The sequence below is a fragment of the Aspergillus mulundensis genome, assembly GCF_003369625.1.
Source record: "Aspergillus mulundensis strain DSM 5745 chromosome Unknown scaffold_9, whole genome shotgun sequence".
NCBI lineage: Eukaryota > Fungi > Ascomycota > Eurotiomycetes > Eurotiales > Aspergillaceae > Aspergillus > Aspergillus mulundensis.
In genome coordinates, this window is record NW_020797897.1 from 428,147 (window position 1) to 450,215 (window position 22,069).

The 22,069-nt window shown below is 55.9% G+C and overlaps 8 protein-coding genes across 8 annotated transcripts; 3 read left to right on the forward strand and 5 right to left on the reverse strand.

Moving 5' to 3' along the window:
* Positions 1–296: 296 nt before the first annotated feature.
* Positions 297–2,703, forward strand: DSM5745_08033 (flavodoxin and radical SAM domain protein; the record flags this gene model as incomplete). The annotated part of the gene is made up of 2 exons (XM_026750049.1): positions 297–321; positions 380–2,703. 2 exons carry the CDS (start codon positions 297–299, stop codon positions 2,701–2,703), a joined length of 2,349 nt encoding a protein of 782 aa, XP_026601053.1.
* Positions 2,704–3,224: 521 nt separating this feature from the next.
* Positions 3,225–4,977, reverse strand: DSM5745_08034 (putative MFS alpha-glucoside transporter; the record flags this gene model as incomplete). Its single annotated transcript, XM_026750050.1, has 3 exons — positions 3,225–3,669; positions 3,736–4,716; positions 4,763–4,977. The coding sequence occupies 3 exons, from the start codon at positions 4,975–4,977 to the stop codon at positions 3,225–3,227; spliced, it is 1,641 nt and encodes a 546-aa protein (XP_026601054.1).
* Positions 4,978–7,293: 2,316 nt separating this feature from the next.
* On the forward strand, positions 7,294–8,740 carry DSM5745_08035 (putative integral membrane protein; the record flags this gene model as incomplete). Its single annotated transcript, XM_026750051.1, has 5 exons — positions 7,294–7,467; positions 7,532–7,639; positions 7,696–8,096; positions 8,141–8,205; positions 8,274–8,740. 5 exons carry the CDS (start codon positions 7,294–7,296, stop codon positions 8,738–8,740), a joined length of 1,215 nt encoding a protein of 404 aa, XP_026601055.1.
* Positions 8,741–10,116: 1,376 nt separating this feature from the next.
* Positions 10,117–12,043, reverse strand: DSM5745_08036 (cytochrome P450; the record flags this gene model as incomplete). The annotated part of the gene is made up of 4 exons (XM_026750052.1): positions 10,117–10,704; positions 10,770–11,519; positions 11,579–11,613; positions 11,665–12,043. The coding sequence occupies 4 exons, from the start codon at positions 12,041–12,043 to the stop codon at positions 10,117–10,119; spliced, it is 1,752 nt and encodes a 583-aa protein (XP_026601056.1).
* A 263-nt stretch (positions 12,044–12,306) lies between these two features.
* Positions 12,307–13,338, reverse strand: DSM5745_08037 (HET domain protein; the record flags this gene model as incomplete). Its single annotated transcript, XM_026750053.1, has 1 exon — positions 12,307–13,338. The coding sequence occupies one exon, from the start codon at positions 13,336–13,338 to the stop codon at positions 12,307–12,309; it is 1,032 nt and encodes a 343-aa protein (XP_026601057.1).
* A 1,842-nt stretch (positions 13,339–15,180) lies between these two features.
* On the reverse strand, positions 15,181–17,259 carry DSM5745_08038 (nucleic acid/nucleotide deaminase domain-containing protein; the record flags this gene model as incomplete). The annotated part of the gene is made up of 2 exons (XM_026750054.1): positions 15,181–16,826; positions 16,896–17,259. 2 exons carry the CDS (start codon positions 17,257–17,259, stop codon positions 15,181–15,183), a joined length of 2,010 nt encoding a protein of 669 aa, XP_026601058.1.
* Positions 17,260–17,769: 510 nt separating this feature from the next.
* On the reverse strand, positions 17,770–19,485 carry DSM5745_08039 (GMC family oxidoreductase; the record flags this gene model as incomplete). Its single annotated transcript, XM_026750055.1, has 1 exon — positions 17,770–19,485. The coding sequence occupies one exon, from the start codon at positions 19,483–19,485 to the stop codon at positions 17,770–17,772; it is 1,716 nt and encodes a 571-aa protein (XP_026601059.1).
* A 1,023-nt stretch (positions 19,486–20,508) lies between these two features.
* On the forward strand, positions 20,509–22,023 carry DSM5745_08040 (uncharacterized protein; the record flags this gene model as incomplete). The annotated part of the gene is made up of 4 exons (XM_026750056.1): positions 20,509–20,769; positions 20,841–21,007; positions 21,076–21,495; positions 21,588–22,023. 4 exons carry the CDS (start codon positions 20,509–20,511, stop codon positions 22,021–22,023), a joined length of 1,284 nt encoding a protein of 427 aa, XP_026601060.1.
* Between the last annotated feature and the right edge of the window lie 46 nt (positions 22,024–22,069).

A 22,069-nucleotide genomic window follows, 5' to 3' on the forward strand; every position in this document is an offset into this window, starting at 1 on the left:
CATGATGATTCTATATTTCTTCTAGAGAAGAGCGATGGACACCTGGAGACTCAGGTGTCGATCCTTTCATTGTTGAACCACAAAAATTCCCCGAATTATTCATCCAAATTCATCCAACTTCCACGCTGGTTCAACAGTATTCGCCCTCGTGCTATTCCTTGTCTCTGTGGGCTTCAGATACACTGCCTGCAATGCTCGATCTAGTCTAGATCCGCCTCCTACTTAGGGATCTCCCCGATTTGCGACAAGTTCACCCCGCTTCAAGAGGGGCGACATCCAACTCTTCCCCGTTCAATATGGCCGAATCTACCGCTGCCGAAGGTGGGTTCGTCCTTTGACTCCGGTGCCCAGGCTATAGACTGACTGATTCTTTTATTAGGTCTTCTGACCCTCTGGCATTCGTTCCGCCTACCACTCCTCGTTGCGCTCGTCAGCGTCCTCGTTATCGTCCGTCTCCGTCGCGTGCTCCAAGCTCGATCTAAGACCGCTACCGCATCCTCCGTCCCACCCTCACCGCGCAGTTCGTCTCCAGAAAAAAGTACCAAGTCCGTTGAACCTGTCATCTCCGAGAAGCAGGACTCTGGCGTGCCGAACAGTGGCCGCGTTTCGCCGAAACCGGCCAACGGGCCGAAGAGAGTGACTGGTAGGAAGCCGCTGAAGTCTGCTGGGAAACGGTCAGGCTCGAGATCCGGCGAGGAAGAGCAGTCTGTGACACACATTCAGCCTATCATCTTCTGGGCGTCGTTGACTGGAAGCACCGAGAGATACGCCAAAGTACTGCTGGAGGATTTGCGGGCGGCCGCGCAGAGCCAGGCCGACCCGGAGAACCGCGAGCGCGGACTTCTGCCCCCTCAGATCTACGATTTGGCTGAAGTTGACTACGAGGACTATTTTACCACGGCACCTAAGCCCCCTTCGACCTCGCCCGGCACACGCTATGTCTACTGCTTCCTTATTCCCAGCTACAACATCGACACTATCTTGGACACCTTCCTCGGTCACCTCGACGAGACTCACCATGACTTCCGCATTGACACGGGATCATTGTCGACTCTCGCTGGATACGCTGTTTTTGGATTTGGAGACAAGGAAGGATGGCCGACTGAAGAGGAAGGATTCTGCTCGCAGGCTAAAGAGCTTGACAGGTGGATGGCTAAGCTTACCAACAAGAAGCGAGCATACCCTCTTGGCTTTGGTGACGTGAAGAGCGACGCTGAGGCTTCTCTGAGAGAATGGTCTGGCGGACTCCAGGATATCCTCGGCGACATCGTGAAGAACGGTGGCTTGGGCGAGGGTGTTCCTGGCAGCGGTGACCCGCTTGAGAGCGACGAAGAGCTATCTGACGACGAAGAGTCTGACTCAAAGTCAAAGGCTCGTAGAAAGCCGCAGGCTGTGGTAGACTTGGAGGACATCAAGATGGGCGCCGACGGCCAAGTTGCGGGCTCACCTATCCCGGTTGACTTCACCACCTCTGGACTATCTTCTCGCGACTATCAGCCGACTGAAAAGGAAATGGTACCCAAGACATCTCCCACATATGCCTCTCTCACGAAGCAAGGATACACGATTGTCGGTTCCCACTCTGGCGTCAAGATCTGTCGCTGGACCAAATCTGCCCTTCGCGGACGAGGATCATGCTACAAGTTTTCGTTCTACGGAATCCGATCGCACCTGTGCATGGAAGCGACTCCGTCTCTATCCTGCAGTAACAAATGTGTCTTCTGCTGGCGACATGGCACGAATCCCGTTGGCACCACCTGGCGCTGGAAAGTCGACTCGCCCGACCTAATCTTCAACGGCGTCAAAGAAGGTCACTACAAAAAGATCAAGATGATGCGCGGCGTCCCCGGCGTCCGCGCCGAGCGCTTCGCCGAAGCAATGCGCATTCGCCACTGCGCCCTCAGTCTCGTCGGCGAACCAATCTTCTACCCGCACATCAACCGCTTTCTCGACCTCCTCCACTCCGAACACATCTCCAGCTTCCTCGTCTGCAACGCCCAACACCCGGACCAACTCCAAAACCTCCACCGCGTAACACAGCTGTACGTCTCCATCGACGCCAGCAACCGCGACAGCCTGCGCAAAATCGACCGCCCCCTGCACCGCGACTTCTGGGAGCGCTTCCAGCGCTGCCTCGACATCCTCCGCGAAAAGCGCCACATCCAGCGCACCGTCTTCCGCCTCACGCTCGTAAAGGGCTTCAACATCGACGACGAGGTCGTCGGGTACGCGAACCTCGTCGAAAAGGCGCTCCCCTGCTTCATCGAGATCAAGGGCGTCACGTACTGCGGCACGAGCACAAGCGCGGGCGCCGGCCTCACCATGCAAAACGTCCCCTTCTACGAGGAGATTGCCGCCTTTGTCGTGCAGCTCAACGAGGAGCTCCTCCGCCGCGGGCTGGACTACGGCATCGCCGCCGAGCACGCGCACAGCTGCTGCGTGCTCATTGCGTCGGAGCGGTTCCGCGTGAACGGCAAGTGGCACTCGCGTATCGATTACCCGCGCTTCTTTAAGCTGCTGGAGAAGGAGAAGGCAGAGGGCACGCCATTCCGGCCTGAGGATTATATGCGCGAGACGGAAGAGTGGGCGCTTTGGGGGAATGGCGGGTTTGATCCGAATGATGAGCGCGTGTTTAGGAAGGGGAAGGAGGCGAAGAAGGCGCTCGGGGAGAAAGACGCTGCGACAGTGGAAGTAGTGGCGTGATGGGATGTATCCGTTGACTCTGCTTTTGCGTCTGTTCTGAGTCGCTGTCACACTACTTGTACCTACGATTTTGTGTGACGGTGACGATATGTACTACACACTGTTCTCGCCCGACTTACCTTCAGCTTCTCCGCTTGACTTCCCGGCTTGCTCTGCGAAAGGCTGGAAGAAAGATCGATACACCGTTTTCTTACCCAACAACTTAAGAGCATCTGCCACGTATGCCCAGGGGACTCGACCCGGTTCCGTTTATCCTGGATCATCGAAAAACCTATTAGCTACCATCTACTCTTTGCTATCCTACCTAGACGAAAGATGAAAACGCGGCAGCGTTGACTGCTACCTACGGGTGTGTAGACAAAAGCTCTATTTGCATCAATGAACATTCTACTGCATGTCTATCTGATTGTCTTCGTAGTCTCCCGGGCCGTTAGAAACGAAAATGCCAAAGTAACCTTTACTCATCCTCAGCCACAATCCCGGATTTATACAGCACAACTGCTCAAGAAGGCCGGCAGGGCTCATTCTACGCTTTCACGCGTACCGTATCCCTTCAGGGTTCCCTCTCCTCCCCTCTCCAGCCCATCGCCAACCCCGCCCGCCTCTTCCTTCCAACCACCACCACTAACACTCCCCTCAACTCCCCCCTCAAACAAACAATCAATCTCCAACGCCGTCAAATCCTTCATCTCAGGCACAATCCTCCACGCCACCACAAGCGCACCAGCACAAAACCCCGTGTAGACGAACCCCGTCTTCGCGCCGAGTGCACCCTCGTCCTCGTTGAAGATATACGGCAGCACAATCCCCAGAGCCCCGTTCGAGAGACAGTGCACTACCCAGCTGAGACCCTGCGACTTGGCGCGCAGGTGCAGCGAGGATGCTTCTGCGCCGAAGGCGTATGAGGCGGGCCAGACGGTGAGTCCCGTTAGGGAGATGAGGAGGAGGATGCTTGTTTGGGTGTACCTGTCGACATCAGAAAAGCTTAGGGGGAAGGGGCTGTCTTGGGTACGGTTACTATGGGTAGCTCACCAGACTGTAACAGGGCCCTCGAAGCAGCCCGCGATTCCCACGCCCGTCCAGAGGATGATGCAGATGATAAGGCCGGAGAGGGTGAGAGTGCGGCGTCCGAATCTCGCGACCGTGAGCGTGCTCCCGGCGTTAGCGAGCAGGCCGAGACCAACACTGACCTGCAGGAAGACCAGGCTGGTGTGGGCGTCCATGCCGACGACCTGCATGAAATAGCTGCCTTTTGAAAGGAGGGATAAGCCGAAGAGGATGGAGACGAGGCCGCCGAATAGGACGATCGTTGTTCGGCGGCGGTGCGGGGCCTTGAAGCAGTCGGCGTATGTTGGGGCCGAGGCTCTGCCTCTGTTGGGTTTGTTTTCGAGCTCGATGGAGAGTCGGGCGTGTTGTAGGATTGCGGCTGTGTCGTTGACGGACGAGGAGAGTCGATTCTGGTGTTTGCGGGCGTCGTCAGGGCGGTTCTTCCGGAGTAGGTACGTTGGGCTCTCGGGCATGAGGAACGAGACTGCGAGCGGGAGGGCGGAAAACGGCCACTGCGATGCAAAGCAGAGCTTGTACCCGGTTGGTCCTGGCCTGCGGGACATGAAGTACACGATGATACTGCCTACCAGCTGGCCCAGCAGCATGAAGCTGGGGAAGAGGCCTAGGGCTGGACCGCGGAGGACAGGGCCAAGGACTTCGGAGATGTAGGTCTGGACGGTACACGTTGCCTGGTTGACTGCGAAACCCTGGACGATGATTGCGATGAGGAACACAGATCGACGGGTGTTGATGTCGCTTGGCAGATTGGCGACGTAGGCCACGGCGGCCCCGATGGCTGACACGATGCTCGCGATGGTGAGTGATCGCCGCCGCCCTGCGCGGTCCTGGATGTACCCTCCTGCAAGGGAGCCCAGTATGCCACCGATCGGGTTCGCGACGTTCCACAGGGAGAGCCAGAGGGCTGGGATGATGAGTTTGCCGTCTAGGCGGCGCCCGAAGTCTTTTCTAGACGGTGTAAGTGGATGGACTGGGGGTCTTGGAGTGGACTTACTGGAATTCAGGCATCGAGGGGGCATTTCCGACGATGACAAGGTCATATCCATAGAGGATAATTCCTGACGCCAACGCAAAGCACCATGCCACGCTTTTGAGGGACTTTCTGGCCGATTGCAGAACCGACTCGGGTTGTTGCTGAGTGGAGGGTTGAGATGACGCCGTCAAGCGGTTGTCCACGACGAGCAAATCCTTGATGTCAGCACTGCTCATGTTGACTTGCATGCCCTGCTCCTTTGCCTGGAGAACGCTCGCGCGAACGGGGTGGGTTATCACCTATAAATGCTGGCTCGAGACTCGGCGTATTCGGGCGCTGGTCAGGAACCAAAGGGAGCGCTCCAACAAGGATGCCCCCAGCCTGCATCTGGCACAGGTGACCAAGCATCATTGGGCACGTCGTCCAAGCACACACTCCGCATGGTGATTGTGAATGGGCTGCATGGGGTTGCACCTGGCACAGTTCCGGTAGCCCTAATTCGGCATCCCTTGCGGCCGATCCCATCTTCTTGAAGGGTTGCAGAGCAATCAGGTCCGGGTGCTGACGCTCCTCCAGTGAAATAGGCCGATGTAGGATGCGCTTTGGTCGATGCTCCTTTTTAGGGTTATCGGTATGTGGATCCAGGATCGTGTCACTTGAAAACAATGAGGCAGAACCAGATGTTGTCTCCCAACAATCAGATTGAACAAAGGGGTTGTCTCAGCGGTTGCCTAATAGACACAGAGTCTTGTACTATGCTAGCCAGCTGCCACTCTTCGCTGCTTCTGGCATTCGTCCTGACCCTGTCCATTTTTCCCTCCCGGACGCTGAAAATGTTCCGAAGTATGACAGCAAACGAGAAGGACACGATCCGTGAGACCTCAAGTCGTTTTCCACGCGTTCTCTAGAACCCTGGTGTCCGTACTTGCCAATATAAATCGATTCCGTCGGACTTGGGCATAATCATCGCCAGGCGCACGAGTCGACGATTTCTGGTACGGCGAGAAACGAGGAGATCGGCCAATTTTCCCCTGGAGAATCCATCACGATTGTCAAGGCGCATGATCAGGTACGATCTGGGGTAGCATTCAAGAGATGTCTGCTGTGCTGAAGCCACTGTTGTACCGTTGTTCTGCAGGCCGTCCCGTTGCGTCGAGGTAACACTGCCATCGGGATCTGTGTACCGGCACAATGTTAGTCTGGGGTTGGGGGTTATAAGCGTGGGGTAACGGAGACAACGTATACCTTCCTCCAACCGGCATGGCTAATCGCCCGTCCAGACCCAGAGTCTTTAGGTTTGATGGGTGAATCAGGAGTTGGTAGTTGATGTCGGGAGGAAAGAGTTGACAAGAGTCTTCTGACCTTCCAAACTACCCCATTCCCATTGACACTACTGAGTGAGCACCTCCGAGTGAGAATCTAGAGCAAGATCATTGAGAGCACTCCGTGGCAGGGCGAAGATCTTACGGCTTTTGGTGTGCATGCCGGACACCGCTGAACAACTGGGAATAGACCATCCCTTGCTGTCTGGGTTGTCGGCGTTGGATGAGGGACCACCGACACCTCAGATTACTCTCATATCAAGGTTGAGCATGGTTCTAGACGATCGCATGTTGAGAAGCCAACTTGAGATACGGCCGTTAAGCCTTTGACCTGACCGTCGAACACGCCCTACCAATTCGTCCAATGTTCCGGCGCCCTACACTTGGCGAGATATGCATCGAGCGGAATATTCCGCTGGCGAGGAGGAATTAGGTACTTTTTTAACGTCTAGCGGGGATCAATGACTGATAGTGGTYRRGGTCCAGGCCTGCAGCGCCGCCCCCCTGAAATCACCCCCGGCGCTTGGGCCAATCCTTCAGTTCTTTGTCAAATCGACAAATCACCCCGCTATATGCGACTATTGAGGCTCGGCCGATGACATATGTACCTGGCGGAAAGTTCATTTCCATGCTGGTGTCAAGTGTCACCGACACCTTCGAGCACTGCAGAAGACGAGTCATATTTCAACCCTCAGCGCCGTTAGCGGACCGCCTCTTGCGCACTCGAATATGATCCATCTCTTTTGCCTCGGGTGATATATCTCAGACTCCAATGATTGCCCAGCCTTTTCCTGGAAATCACATTCGAATTGACGCTATCAGTTATGACGGATTGCGGTGGACCATCTGCCTACCCTCACACCACCCCATGATGCGAGAAATGACGCTGCAATGATGTTTCCCAAGAACGATGGCTGGAGACTTTAACCCGGACCTGGGCCGTCGCCTTAGTTTGACTCGTTTCCGATCCCTCATTGACATATCCAGTTATATGCCTGCCATGGCTGCCTATCACATTCCCTATCACGCCGAGTTGGCTTGGGCTGATCCGACACATGGCGCTGTCAAACCAGCGTATGATACTAATATACAACGGCTGTGCCGCTCCCACCGCACTGGTTACCACACCGTCGGTACTGTTTCAATGGACAAGGGGACTTTTAGTACTTTGCGATCCTAGCCTTATGGTATCCTAGTCCTATATTATACCGGCTCCCCTCAAGAACAACGATGAAGCATACCGCAGCCAACATGGCCGACAACGACGATCGATCAGTGCAGCTTCGAGTCGTTGTGATCACTTTCATCCCAGTGGTCTTGTTGACCCTGATACTGCGAGCCTACATGCGCGGAAGGGTTATGAAAGCACTCGGCTGGGATGATGGACTTATGATCCTGGCATTTGTGCGTATCCTCTTGCGTTCTTATCCATGGGATATCGACAGCTAACATTCGACGATGACTATAGGGATTCTACATCCTGCACGTAGCGTGCGTCATCGGAGGCAGCTACTACGGCCTTGGCCGCAGAATCGGATTCGGCACCAACTTCGAGAGAATAGCTGTCGCGGTCAAGGTATGGTCATCCGCCTCTTTGAGTATCTACACTCCCTGCTGAGCTGACTTGAGAAGTACATGTGGATCGCCCAGCTTGGCTACGGGGTTGCGACAGTCATCTGCAAGATCTCGGTCTGCATGTTCTTGATGCGACTTACGGTCAAGCCATCCCAGATCCGACTGCTCTGGATGCTACTCGGATACACTGTCATACAAGGCTTGTATGTTATCATCGCAGACCTCGTGCGGTGCCAGCCGATCTCGTACACCTGGAACCAAATGACCATGGACCCGCGTTTCACAGGAACCTGCATCACCGACACGCAAAACAAGATCATAGCCTACGTGGCGACGGGGAACTTGCTCATCATCGATATCAGCCTGGGAATCATCCTACCAGTCATGATAGTCTGGGGTCTTCAGATGCCCAAAGCAACCAAGATCGCGGTGCTGAGCATCTTGTGCCTAACCGTCTCGTATGCCTCTCTAGGAACAATCAGACCTTGCTAACCTAGCCCAGGGCCACGGTCGCTATCATCGTCCGCATACCATACATGGATGGATACGCCGAGTCCGATGCCCTATGTGTGTTCCACCCCTAGTGATACATCACCACATCGCCAGCTTGCCCCTTACTGACTCTCCTCTCTCAGACGCCGCCGTCGACATGCTCACCTGGGCCTACATCGAGCTCAGCCTCGGCATAATCGCCGGCAACCTGGCCACCCTCGGCCCTCTCTTCCGCACCTGGTTCGGCCTCGCCTCCAGCCGCGGCAACTCCGCCTCGACAACCACGCCGAAACCGAAACGCTCGTTCCGACGCCCTCGCGGTATCCATGATCTGTCCTTTGCCCTGTCGACGCTCGACGGGACCGTGCGCAGCGCGTACGGTCCGGATACCCTTAAGACTGCCACTACGGTCTCGCAGGTCGATACGCAGTCGCACTCCGCGTCATCGCGCGATGCAAATAATAGCCGGGAACAACTGACGTCGACTCATCGCCGCGCGTCGGCTGCGTCGAATGAGGCGTTTATCCTTGGTCCGGGGATCTATTGCGAGAGGGAGGTGCGCGCATCGGATGTGGAGTCTGCGGTTACGGTCGTGGAGGAGCGTGTTTAGGCTTTCTTGTATCGATCGTGTTGAGGGGCTTTTTTGTGCGGGCGACACAGTTTTACTGTTGACAGCAATGCTGTTTCTGTTGTTACGGTTCGCGATATCTCGGCTGGTTCATCGTTAGAGAAGAGATACTGAATCTCAGCTATATCCGTTGATGTTCAGCCTGTTGACTAGCGATCAACCCTGGATGAATCAGTAGGCCAGGACCTACATGTCGCGGAGTCGTGGGGATACTGCCCCGGTGCCTGTCCAAATTTGAGCCCCTGTTCCGTACCCTATAAAACCCGGAGAGGTTGATTGTCTGCATTTCAGCCTCGAAATACTATAGCGAGTGAGCCAATCAGCCACCATGTCAAACGCGACCACTCTACTCTACAGCCTTCAGTAAAAAGAAGCCCCCTACTCGGGTCTATCGCTTCGATCTCCTGCCATCGTACGCATCTGCGCTCCTGTACCTTTCTACTACTCTATCAGCCTGGCCTGGATCCTGACCGAGTCGGGGTCTCTCTAGGTAGGAAAGATCCATTGGAACTCTTACACCCACCGGGGCACCAGGGAGAAAACAATCAACAATAGGAAACCAGCAATAGACTACCTACCATACCAGGCTTTTCCACCCCCTAAATAACACTTGTTATCTCCTCCAGCCCAATGACGGGACGGGACGGGACAGGGCAAGGGCACTGGTAATGCATGGGATGCAACTGGAAGTGGAAGTCAGCAGGACCTAGGGTCGACGGGAGTAAAGGGCTCTGGGGATATCATTCATTCGCGCAGCCAACGGTTCCTGTGTTAGGATTTACGTAGCGGATTGGCAGTAAACTGGTAGGACGGGGCAAGATCCTCCCTTGCCCGGGGATGCAGGGCCTTTACCTTACCTGGACTATGGTACATTCCAAGGTTAGGCGTAGGCGTAGGCGTACAGGGTAGGTGGTGTCCTACCCTAAGTCGGGAGGATGAGAACTAGCAAGCAAGGTCCGCTCCGCTCCATTTCTGTATGGGACTTGGGCTTGGGCTACTATTTTTTTTTCTCTGAGATTGGCCTTGGTGAGGGTAGGGTTGCCTATCCACTGTTTACAGGGGCTACCAGGCTCGAAATCATTGGTGCTCTGAAGGTGATAATGGAGCTTTCACTTTGCATGGCCCCGGGATGTACCTAGATACCGGTACGCCCCCGGTATTCCCAGCAGTCCTAGGGTTCGTATGGAAATTCAACAGTATGGGAGACTCAGGGTCAGTGCAGGTGAAAGCACGGCCCGGGTGTATTTAGCCGAGCCCTAAATGAAGATTCCTTTTAACACCCATCCATATTTATATATAATATTCTGTCCACGGCACACTCATTATGAAAGGTTGGGAATACCTTGCCTTGGAATCTTTCATTCCCCGCTCCCCGTCCGCTCCCAAACAAACCGCGTCCCATCCGCATCCCGCATCTGCATCACAAGCAACTGATAGCTATCCTGCGTCGTCCGCAACAGCCTCTTCTGCGCGCGCTCAATGTCCTCCCCCTCCCCCTCCTCGAGCACAGGCCGCAGTCGGTGTCCGCGGAACAGCGCCGCCACGACGGCCACGATCTCCACCTGTGCGAACTTGCGCCCCGCGCAGACTTGCGCGCCTGCCGACCACGGGAGGTAGGAGCCTGCGCGCGGGTCCATGAGTTCTTCATGCGCGAGATGGTGCGCGAGGGGCGAGGTCGCGGGTTGGGATTGTGCTGCGTCTGCGTCCTTGTGGTTGGCTTCGTGTTCGTGTGCGGTTTTGATCCACCGGCGCGGGTTCCAGGTGTTGGGCTCGTCGGGCCAGTATTTCGGGTGCATTTGGGCGGCGAGGAGGCTGGGGAGGACGATGGTCTTGTGGGGGAGGGTGAGGGTGCGGCGGCTCTCGGGGAGGCGGAGGGTTGTTCCTGTTGGCGATGCGACGGATTTGGGGAGGGCGAGGATGGGGGGGTAGAGGCGGACGGTTTCGAGCTTGTGTCTGTTAGCTGGTTTTTTTTGAAGAAGATATGGGATGGGATGGGATGCCCAGGGCTCACCACTAGCGCCAGGCAGCGCTTCAGTCGGGGATACGCCTCCTTGTAGTCCCAGGTGTCTGGGTTAGGATCTGGAAAGACGGTGCGGATCTCCTCCGCGACCCACTGCTGGATGTCGGGGTATGCGGCGAGCAGGAAGAGGGTGTATGTGAGTGTCCCGGCTGTTGTGTCATGGCCGGCGAAATTCACGACGTAGATATTGCCTAGGATCTCGTCCAGGGTGAGCACGGTCTTTGGGCTTGGGCTTGTGCTTGTGCTCTTTGCATTGGGCGCGGCGGACTCGCGCACAAAGGACGACATGAGCGTGCCGGTGCCTGGCTTGCCCTGCTCAAGCAGGGTCTTCTCCGTATTGAACATATCCAGCATATGCTGTTTAAAGTCCTCGACTGCCTGCCCGGCACGTTGACACCAGCGCGGAAGGAACGGGAGCTTGAGGATTGCAGGGGGGATCAGCATGATGACAAACGTATTCAGCATGACGGTCTTGAGCGATTCAGAGTAGGAGCGTGGGTCCTGGGAATGCGCCGCCCGGCTGGTCTGGAAAGGCGTGGAGCGCTTAAACCCGGTCGCGGCAAGGACATTCAGGGCCAGCGTGCGCGTGTCTTCTCCTAGCTCTCCGAAGGGCCCGGTCGTCCTCGTGGCCAGCATGCCTTGGGCCTGGTTGAGGGCTTCGCGCCAGACAAAGCTGTTGAGGCTCTCGTTGAAGGGGGCGGCGACGATCTTACGGTGCCGCTGCCAGTCGGCGCCTTCTGTCTGGATGATGTTAGAGCACCAGGTGGGTAAGAGGGCACCAGGTGAGGAAGGCAACTAACCGTCGAGATATTAGGGCCAAACACATTCAGCAGTGCTAGTCAGGTCATGTTAGCTCGACCTAAATACAGACAAGGCAGCGTCGTACTGTAGAGCTCGATTGGGCGAACAAAGTCAGCGCGACGGGCAATGATATCGAGGATGGCGTCGGCGTCGCAGATGTAGACAAACACTTCTGCGGGCGTGGCAATCGCCCAGGCATCCCCCAGGCGAAGATGCGACTGGGCCTTGTCGGCGAACTGCCACGTCCGGCGGGCATAGTGATGGATGCGACCGAATCGAAAGGGAAGGAGATCCAAAAAGAAAAAGATCACGGGCTCCAACAGGATCCAGAGGGGATTGACGGGACTCGCGGGGACAATGTGGTATGGGATGCCGATGTTCTGGGCGCGGCGGACGTTGGCGAGAAGGCAGAGGAGGCTGTACAAGGTCCATCCCAGAAGGGCGGTTGCAAGGAAGAGCAGCATTTGGAGATGAGAGATGGGAGGAGAAAAGGGAGGAGGCCCGGGGGAAGGGGAGGAACATGTAAGTGTACCCTAGGTATGCTGCATTTCCTCCAAAGGAAGACATAAGCACTAAGGGCTTCTTTCTTTGTTCCAGCCACGTCAGTCCAGTCCAGTGTAACCTGCAGATCATCCCAGCAATGGCTTAGGGAAGGCCTGGACGAGCTGATGACATGGATAGTTAGTATCTGGTTCTGGCACTCCCAGAGACCAAATATGCACTCACACTAAACCAACAGCACATGCTCCGGGCTGAATCTATGCATAAGATAGTTCAAATCCAGCCCTCGAACCCCGAGCCATCTCCACCCGCCATCCTCCGCAACAAACTCGCAGACAGCAACGAATGGAAGGACTGACTTACTCCTGAGCTCGATACGGAATCCTTTCGTGCGAGAGAAATCTTGCATGAGAGGGCGCAGTAGAGCTAGTTTGCGCCTAGTGCGATGCAGTTGACGACTCACAGCTTCACCGAGTTTCTTTACTGATGCTGTGTCTTCGCCCACTGCTTCAGCTCCTTGGGCAGGCCACTCGAACTGGAAGACGTCCCACGAAGCCGAGAGCCCAACGTCTTTGATCTCGCCTTTGTGGGCGTCCATCATCTCCGCTTCGGGATGGGCGCGACTATGCGGATTGAACAAGTCGGGCACTGGGCTTGACGTTGGATCGGAGGGTGCCCAGCTCAGTCCCCTGGCGTTGACACGAGAGGCCCCGGACATGGGAAATGCCGTTGACAGGAGGGATCCTTCCCTGGCTTTCCAAAAGTGCTCGGCGGAGCTCAGAGTGGGCGTGCCGGCGAGGATTGTCCAGATGACAAAGGCGTCTCCATTACGAGAGGCAGGCCGGTACCGAAGACAGGCAGCTGCCTCTACGAGCTTTTTGTTATAGTCCGGATGGTCGCGATCATCAAGGTCTGAGGACTCGCCAGAAAGGCTCTCGTCCTCCTTTACACGATCCACTTCTTCGAAGGGTTCCTTGGGTACCGACGCAGGCAGTAAGTGCGGAGCCGATAGGAAGGCAACGCCTATATCGAGTTGACCATCACGCATGACGGCCTCGAGGATCTCCCGTAGCGAGAAGATGTTGTTGTGCTTGCAGAGGAAAAAGATCTTTGCGCGGCCCTGCATGGACTCGAGGAATGTCCACGCGCGGACGTTCCAATCGCAGAAAAGGATAGTGGCGAGGATGGATTCCTGCAGCATGATCCGGCTGGATTTGGCGAGGGTATTGTCCTGCAGGGCCGCGATATCGATTGACATGACGTCCCTATCGCAGACCAGGCAGGCCTTGCTGCCCTGGAATATGCCATTGATTGACATTATTGCGGCCCTGCGGAGGATGTGGTCTTCTGGGATGCCTAACGCCATGGACAGTTAGCCCTGAAAGTGCACGCGGAACCAAGATGTAGTTACTTACACATGTGTCAATCCAGTAAGAATCACAGTCTAGTCTCTGCGCCACAGCACAATACCTCCGGTGCAAGCACACATTGATCCCAGTGTCCGGTCGTCCTCCTTGGCCGTGCGCCCATAAATGCAAGATGGCCATTGTCCGGTCGCTTGCAGCACAGTAACCTTGTAGCCAGGCTCCCCTTCGCCGCATGCCTGTCTATCCTCACACTGGCCCGCGCCCCAATCTCCTGGTAGGACGACGCGTCCCAGCAAAGACGATAACAAGGACCCTTAACTCCACAGCTTGCATCATGGGCAGACTGATTGATTATCATGGCTCCTTTGAACCGTAGGCAACCCTCCGAGGAGTCGCCAGTACAAGGCGAGGACAACGAGCACCGCGGCGTTTGCTCCCCCCATAGCTCTGCATATCGCGAGACGACCCCGCGCAGGTCTGTTAACGCGGGAGAAACCCGGCGGCGGCTAGAACGAGGAATAAAATCACCTCGAAGAGAAAATTCACGGCCTCCTTGGAGTTCCGCGTGCTACTGCTCGGACCTGCGCTTGTCACTCGGTTGAACTGCAAGACATGGAGGGTCTGATAGCGGCGGAACCCAGATTCGGGCTGCTAGCAGGCTGGGGTACGCTTCTGCTCGCGGCCTCTTTAACGCTGGCTGGCCCTGATGGTACCGTTGGAAGAAGAGATTCCGGGATGATGATCGTCTTCGACTTGCGCAGCGCCACCGCCGCAATAACCCGACTTGCGGAGCCGTTCGCACAGGGGAATACACTCCCCCAGTTGGCATCCCATACCTCATGCCTCAGCCCGCCGATCGAGCTCACGCGATCCAGGAAGTCTGGTCCCTCCTGGAGTAGCTGCGCGATGTGCGTGAGAACACCTCATTTGGGGAAAGGCGCGGTCCGGATGTGCTTGGACAGAGAGGCTTTTCCAACTAGCTGGTGCGTTTGCTCGGGGTTGGCGAGGTAGATGGCCAGCGGGAGGATTGCGGCCCATTCGTATAAGATGGAGGGTATGTTGGCGAGTGGGAATGTGGATGTATTCAGGCCGAGGGTTCCGAGCGCAGAAGCACCGGTGGAGTTCATTGTTACAAGTACAATGTCACTAACAAGGCTTCATGGGCGTTTGAATCATAGCTGCGTTCGCGATGACGATTCCAGCTTATATACGCGGGCTTCGAAAGATTAAAGTCCGCCTGAGCTGACACTGCCACGTCGGGCCTGAACCTGCACAAGCCGATCCGGGCAGTCCCGGATCATTCCCATCCATCCAGCCCCAAGCGGTCCTGGTTCGTCCGTCCCGACCCGCCTATGGTGCGCATGACTTGCAGGGTTGCTTGCAAGCGCCACTGTCAGTGTCAGCATCAGACCCCTGCTTACAGTTCCTGATCCTGGAGTATGCATAGGGAAGATATGTCCGTACCTGTTTGGGTTGGGTTCGGGAGATAGGTAGGGTGCCATGTGCATGCAGCTTGAGGCCGTATCTGATGCAGGTAATGGGGAGAGGGGAGAGGGGTATCTTATCACCGGCCTGCTCCGCGCTGCTCATCCATTCTTCCGTGGCGTGGTTGTTGTTCCTCTGGGATGGTAGGTACCGGCTTAGCCTGGCCCTGCTCGTGGAGAAGGACCCTTAGGTACGTTATACTACCAGCACCCTGTGGGTTATGGATGATAGAATACCCTATTGACCCATTAAGATCTTTCGAGACGATCTGCCGTCCAGTTGATCCTCAGCACAGCTCCTTTCGCGGTAACATATAACGAGTTCTGTCCAGAAAAGCTAACTGTGCCCGCAGAGCCGGGGCCAAGGTTCTCCGCGTCTACCAAGGGAGTTGAAGTCGGAATCGAGCCATTCCCTTGGGCATGGGCTTGGATTGGCATGGCTTCCTCGACGCCCAGCCACTGTAGTCGGTATGTAATGTGACGGACGCCTGTAGCATGCTCGATTTCAATCTGCAGCGGGCCGGCCCTGTATACGTCCGATGATGTACCTGGGGCTAGATCTCCGGTTACCTCGAGGTTTTGGGCCATGGTATGATACGCTGGTGCTTTGTGTGGCTCTGGGCAGTGTTCCTCTGTTGTTGTTATATCATTGTATACACCCGGTCCGTCGACTAAGGTGCTTTTGTCGGTATGGTCACTAGACTGGGCGGGGGATGGGCTTGGAGATAGATGGACGCTGCTTCGCTCGCCGTACTCATGGGCAGATTCTGCAGGTGTAGCCATGGGAGTGGGCTTGGTCCTAGTCTCCGAAGCCTCCGAGACAACAGACTCCGACTCTATGGCTACCGTGGTGCTTGATAACGGGAGTGTGAACAGCGTACTCTCATTCGGACACGGAAGAGCCACCCTCTTCCTCGTTGCTAGGAGGCTCGCACAGCTCTGCCTAGAATAGTCGCCGATAGCTTGACCAAAGCGCCGTTCTACTTCTGCAAGCTGCGGTACCCACGGCAGCTTCCATCCCGGATATAGTCGGCCATGGGTTTGCGGTGTATATATCTTGCCATACTCGTGGAGAAACATGTTGCAAAGGAAGCAGGCGTCTTTGCTAGAGCAGATTACGCGCGGATATATTGCTGGCCTTTCCAGCTCGCAGTAGGCGACTAGCTGGACCTCGGCGTGGAATTTGCCTTCTTTTAGGGTCTTCATTACCTGCTTGGAATACTGCTCCATGGCGCCTTGTTGGGGGATGCTTAGGGCTGTGCAGATTTCTGTCATGAGTTCGGCTGGCTGGCCTTGGGCCTTGCCTTTGCGTTTAGGGCTGGCCTCTGCAAGTTTAGATAACAGGTCCGGCGCGTATTTGTCGAGTAAGCCCGAGGGCATTCCGAATGCCTCCCTGGGAAGGCGAACAGGCACCGTCTTCATCGTCCGAGCAAGCGGGAATTTCTTCGCAGTGCGGTACAAAAGCCTTGCAGCCTCGTGGTATCTGGAGACTTTGCCAACGATATTCAGCAAGCTCTCTCTTGCAGTTGGGCTCATAGCCTGATTGGGTATCATGCGAATCAACGCCGGGAGCTGAACAATCTGCTGCAGCTGATGCACGCCTTCCACAATCCTAACCACGTTCACGATGACTTGATATCGAGACCACGAGTCAATGAGCTTGTTTACTTCCTTTGCCCTTACTTCGAACTTCTCCTTCGCCTTGACCAAGTCCCTTTCAGCGAGCTTTTGCCGGCGCATATTCTTCACAGCCAGCACAGCGTGCCGAAGCGTATCCTGAAAAGAAGCCTTCTTTCTCGACGACGCCAGTCGTAACCGACAAAGGATGCGCAGAGAGCACATGGCGACTATCTCTTTGAGGATCTGCGCCTCGAGGTTCTCTTGTGGGTATGACCCTACCCGTCAGTCAGCCCTGAAGAACAGAAAAAGAGGCCGGGTGCTTGAATCGCGTCTAGGGCACTCACCACCTGCAGTAAATCCACCCTCCAGAACCGCGAATATCCTCTCAAACCCCCGCTCAATGCGCAGAAGCGCACCCTCACCATCGGCATAGCGGGCGTTGTTGACGGCAACTATTACCTTCAACCCCGACCCGGCGTCTTCTTCCAAACATACGGCGGGGATATGGTCCACGTCGTCTTTACTATGGGCCAGGAAAGCTAAAGCCCCAACGAGCCTGCGCTCTGTGTCAAAGGGCAAGGTGTATTGTTTTCTGGGCGTAGGTAGGCTGTTGGCGCTGTTACGGGTTGGTGCGACCGGTATGCTGTGGAACAGTGAGGATAGGGCGATGTCCTCGGCGCAGACGATAGGCTCGGGATTGGTGACCATCTGGATCTAGTAAATCCCCTGGGGCCTTAGGACATTACCGGCTGATCTGGGAAGGGCAAGCCTGTGAGGAATTTTGGAAGCTGGAGATCTGGCTTGAACGGTACATCCATAGCCCTGCCTTTAAGCGTGGTAAGCAGCAGCTTGCACAGTCACGTTGCAGCACCACCATTATTCGTGCGGCTTTTCGCCTAGCCAGATACGCCTGTTGGCTCTAAACCCACAGCAAGAGGAGAGGTGAGATCAAGAAGGTGGGGTAGAATCTGCCTTGATTGCTGTGCAGGGGGGACTGAGAACGAGGCTGCATGGCGCACATGGACATGTTTTATTGGACACCAAGACTACATCAGCCTTGCGTCCGGAGCCAGTCACCTCGCAGAGCGTATCCTGAGCTCTACATGTAGTAATCTCGGTAAAGAACGACGAATCTTGGGTCCATAAGGGAGCGCTAGTAAGAAGAAGGCATCCACGATGTACCGCCAAACGAGTTGCTCCAGTTAGATCAGTGGATGATCATCCCACTACCTGGCTATCAAGAATAAACCCAGCCGCCTTATGCGCAATCGCATACACAATGGCCTGATAATGCGCCGTAACAGGAAGCGGCAGGACGCTCGCATCGACAACCCTCAGCCCCTGCACGCCCCGAACCCTAAGCTCCGCATCCACGACCTCCCCCATCGCCGCCGACCCAGCAGGGTGGTAGAACGTATTCCCGCCTTCTTTCACCCGCTCATCAATTTCCTCGTCCGTCGGGCCCAGACCAAGCGGCTCAGTCCCCGGCCGCGCGATCTCAGCTTCAACAATCTCCTTCCCTTCCGGCGTATCAAGCAACAAGGACGCGACCTGCCGGATCCCACAACGCAAGACCGTCCGGTCCAGCTCGGTGGCGTAGTAATTCGGGTTAATCACCGGCGGATCCTGCGCGGCCGGCGAGGAGATCGTGATGCGGCCGCGTGATGTCGCCGCCATGCCCAGCACCGCGGATGCAATGACCGTGCCGTCGAGGGGGATATCCACGCCTGACACGAGAGCTCCAGCAGGCGCATATACAATCAGTGTCTCGATGTGCGTTGCGTCGGGCGCCAGGTACGCATGGTCGGTGTCAACGCCGTCCAGCTGCAATGCCTTGACGAGCTCGTCGCGCGGCGCCTGTGTCGTGACGACCCAGTCGCATGGAAGGCCCAGTCCGTACGCTGGGCTATTCCACAGCGGCGTCCCCATCGACCGACCCTGCTCTGGATGCCGCAGCTTCCACCACTGCACGTACGCGAGGTGGTCGTGGAAGTTCTGGCCGACTGCCGGGGCGTCGATCAGAGTCTGGATGCCGTGCTTGCTGAGTTCATCCTTGGGCCCGATGCCAGAGAGCATGAGGACCTGTGGCGTGCGGTACGCGCCCGCCGAGATAATCACCTCCTTGGATGCGCGGTAGATCGCCCCAGTCCCGGCTTTAGTTGTGTCGGCGAGCTGCACGCCCACGGCGACCTTTACCTTCTGGCCCTCCAGCCCCAGCTCTTCAAGAAGAACCCTCTGCACCAGCGTCTCCGCCAGAACGGTGACATTCTCCCTGCCATCAAGCCCAAAGACCTCACTTGCAATCTGCCGCTTCCCATCGCGCCAGTTCTCGACCATCTCGCCGACCCCCAGCGGCGAGCCGGCGTTCATATCACCTGCTGTCCCGGCGCACTCTCTAACACCCAGCCGTGCCCACGCTGCCTTCAACGGCTCTCGTAGCGAATACTTTCGTTCAGGACTACTCCCCGTAACGGAAACATTATGAATCGGCCCCTGCACCCCATGCTCCTCACTCTGCATCCCACCCAGCTCAGTAACACTCTCCATAGCCCTAAAACTCCCCAGCAACCCCTTATAGCTCCACCGCTCATCCCCCACAATCTCCGCCCAGCGGTCATAGTCCGCCTTGTTCCCCCTCGTCCAGGTCCCGTAGTTGATCGCAGACCCGCCGCCCAGCGCCTTCGCGGCGGCGTTGTAGCATTCCCTGTTGTTCAGGTGCGGTTGCGGGGTTGTTTTGTACGCCCAGTCGAGCGGGGAGAAGTGTGCGCCGAAGCAGGCGAGGGGCGAGGATGTGAGGGGGTGTGTTGCGACGGAGGGGCCGGCTTCGATGAGGAGGATGCGTGGGGGGGATGGGGTGGTGGAGAGGAGGCCGGCGAGGGTGCAGCCTGCGAGACCGCCGCCGATGATGATGTAGTCGTAGGGCTCTGAAGACATGATGGTTGACTATGGTGTTGTTTGGGGTTGAAATGATGGGGACGAAGGCTACCTTTATATGTAGCATGCTATAGTCAATGTTCAGCTTATTTTCGATTTGAACACTTTGTTTGCGGATATAAACGAGCCGGCCAATAAAACTCCAGCTTCAGAAGGGCGTGATAGTTCTTGTATTTATAACTATAAGGGTAGGGTTGTATATAGACGAGCCATCCAATCACGGCACGGCAGTTCCACTGAGGCTGAATAGGATACTGTCTTGGGGGCTTACTTAGGGTTCGATGAGAGTGCAAGTGCTTGCTACTACTCTGTAAGAATACGAAGGAGAAGGGTATTATTGTAAGGCAGGTAACTACCAGACAAGCCCTATAGACCTATTCATAGCACTTGGCGCCAGCATTCTTCTCCCACCTGCACTTTTCGGCCCCTTAGTCTCTGCACCATGCTTCTTGTCCTGTTTATTCCAACAACTCCAACCCTTCTACTTGTAAATATAGACACCAAGGTCAGGGGAACAGGCTGTGCCTGCTTTATAATCTTTATACATAGTGGATGTCGCTGGTTAAAGCAATCCCATCTTTACTCCAAACAGCAAGTGTCGAGCGGATATCATAATCAAACATCAACTGTACCCTAGGCTCGGCACATGCGTATTCTGGTTGACCCAGAGCTTTTTCAAGCAAGCAGGACATCAGCACTGTCCCGAGGTTCGGCTCGTGTCCACTAAGATGGTATCATTTGTTCTTTGGCTTTGGTGACCGGTGAGTATCTCAGTGGCCGCCTCGGTACACGGCTTCCAAGGTTTGATTACAATATCTCGTTCATACTGATTTCGTTGGGCACTTTGAGTCCACCATCAAAGAACCACATGCGTGACTTGTTGGGATGGGGCATGGGCATGTTAAATAATCCCGGTCACCTTAAATACTACCAGTAATGCTCCAAATTATTCCGAAAGAACCCAGGAGCAAAAACTTACTTCTGTCACTGAAATTAAGAGCAAGGACACACTGCCCCGGCAAGATGTCACTCATCACTGACTTCCTCGTGGCCATGTGGAACAATTCCTGTTGCCCGGCCACTCTCGCAGTCCTCGTCAGCTACATAGCCCTAGTCAGGGCGCTCCGGCACCGCCGCATGGCAAATATCGAGGCCCCCTTCATCAACGGCAAGAGGCCGCTATCAAGCATGACAGTCAGCGAAGCCCATGCGATCATCACGCAGCTCCAGGAGTTGGAATTCCCATATGCGTTCGGCAAGGCGCGTCGAATGGCTCTACTGAAGGTACGACCGACAGAGCCTGCATCGAATCCGTGGCTGCCTACCGCACGGCGTATTAACGCAAAGCTCAACAGGCCGGAGGAATCCCAACAATGTCGAAGCTCTTCGCCGTCACAGGCCAGAACAACACGCGGAATGCGGGTCGGCGCGCTGTTGACACGGAGATCCTGCTCCGCGAGTCGCAGTCCCAGCCTCGAGATTCGGACCGCTATGCAATGGCCGTGGCGAGAATGAACTATCTGTAGGAATCCCCTTCCCGTCATTAAGGATATGTCTGCAGGTGGTCGTTCCACTAACGCGCTCGTCCAGCCATGCCCGATACCGCCGCGCCAACAAGATCACCGACGATGACCTCCTGCATACCCTTGGCGATGGTCTCGCCGAGATCGTCAACGTCGTCGAGAGGGAAGAGTGGCGGGGGCTCACGGACGTCGAGAAATGTGCGCTTGGGATCTTCCACCGGGCTTTAGGTGAGGACATGGAGATACCGTTTGATGTGCTTCCCTCAAACCCCAAAGCAGAAGCTGGAGGGTGGAAAGATGGACTGCACTTCGCGCTGGAACTGACCAGGTGGACAATCGAGTACGAAGAGAAAGTCGCCCGGCCGACGGCCACTAACGATCAGTACGTCCGGGTCTACGTTGACTCTGCGCTTCCTGGCTTCCTTAGACCGGCTGTTCGACAGATGCTGGGGGCTGATCTGGACCATATTATGAGGGCGAGTCTTGGGTGAGTTCTGCCGTGCCCATTCCATCCAGGCCAGACCATCTACTTCAATCCGCTCGGAATGGCTCGTACTTTCATGTTGCTGACCGGCCCAGTCTCGAACCCCCCAGCCTTCTGCTTTCCATGACTCTACGCCTCGTCCGCACATCACGAAAGTTCCTCCTTCGATACCTTGCCCTTCCACGTCCCGCCATTTTCGCCGTGAATCTCGTACACACCACCCGAAACCCAGAAACGGGCCTGTATAATTTCGACAGGAAGGGCCTGCAGCCGTGGTATATTCGGCCTAGTCGCCGGTCCAGATGGGGACCGGGTGCGATGTTCGTACGCATATTCGGCGGGAGAATCCCCGGTTCGTACGGAAACCGGTATCTGCCTCAGGGATACGACTTGATGACCATCGGCCCAGAGCCGCAGAGGGGAAAAGGATTGGAGGAGATGGGGCGCGACATCGATGTCATCAAGGGCAGGGGCGTGGCTACGTGTCCGTTTTCGCAGGCGAAGTCGGGGGTTTTTACTGTGAGGAACTGAATATGCAGCCCGGGAGAGGATGAAAAGAGTTCAATGTTATTTGTTG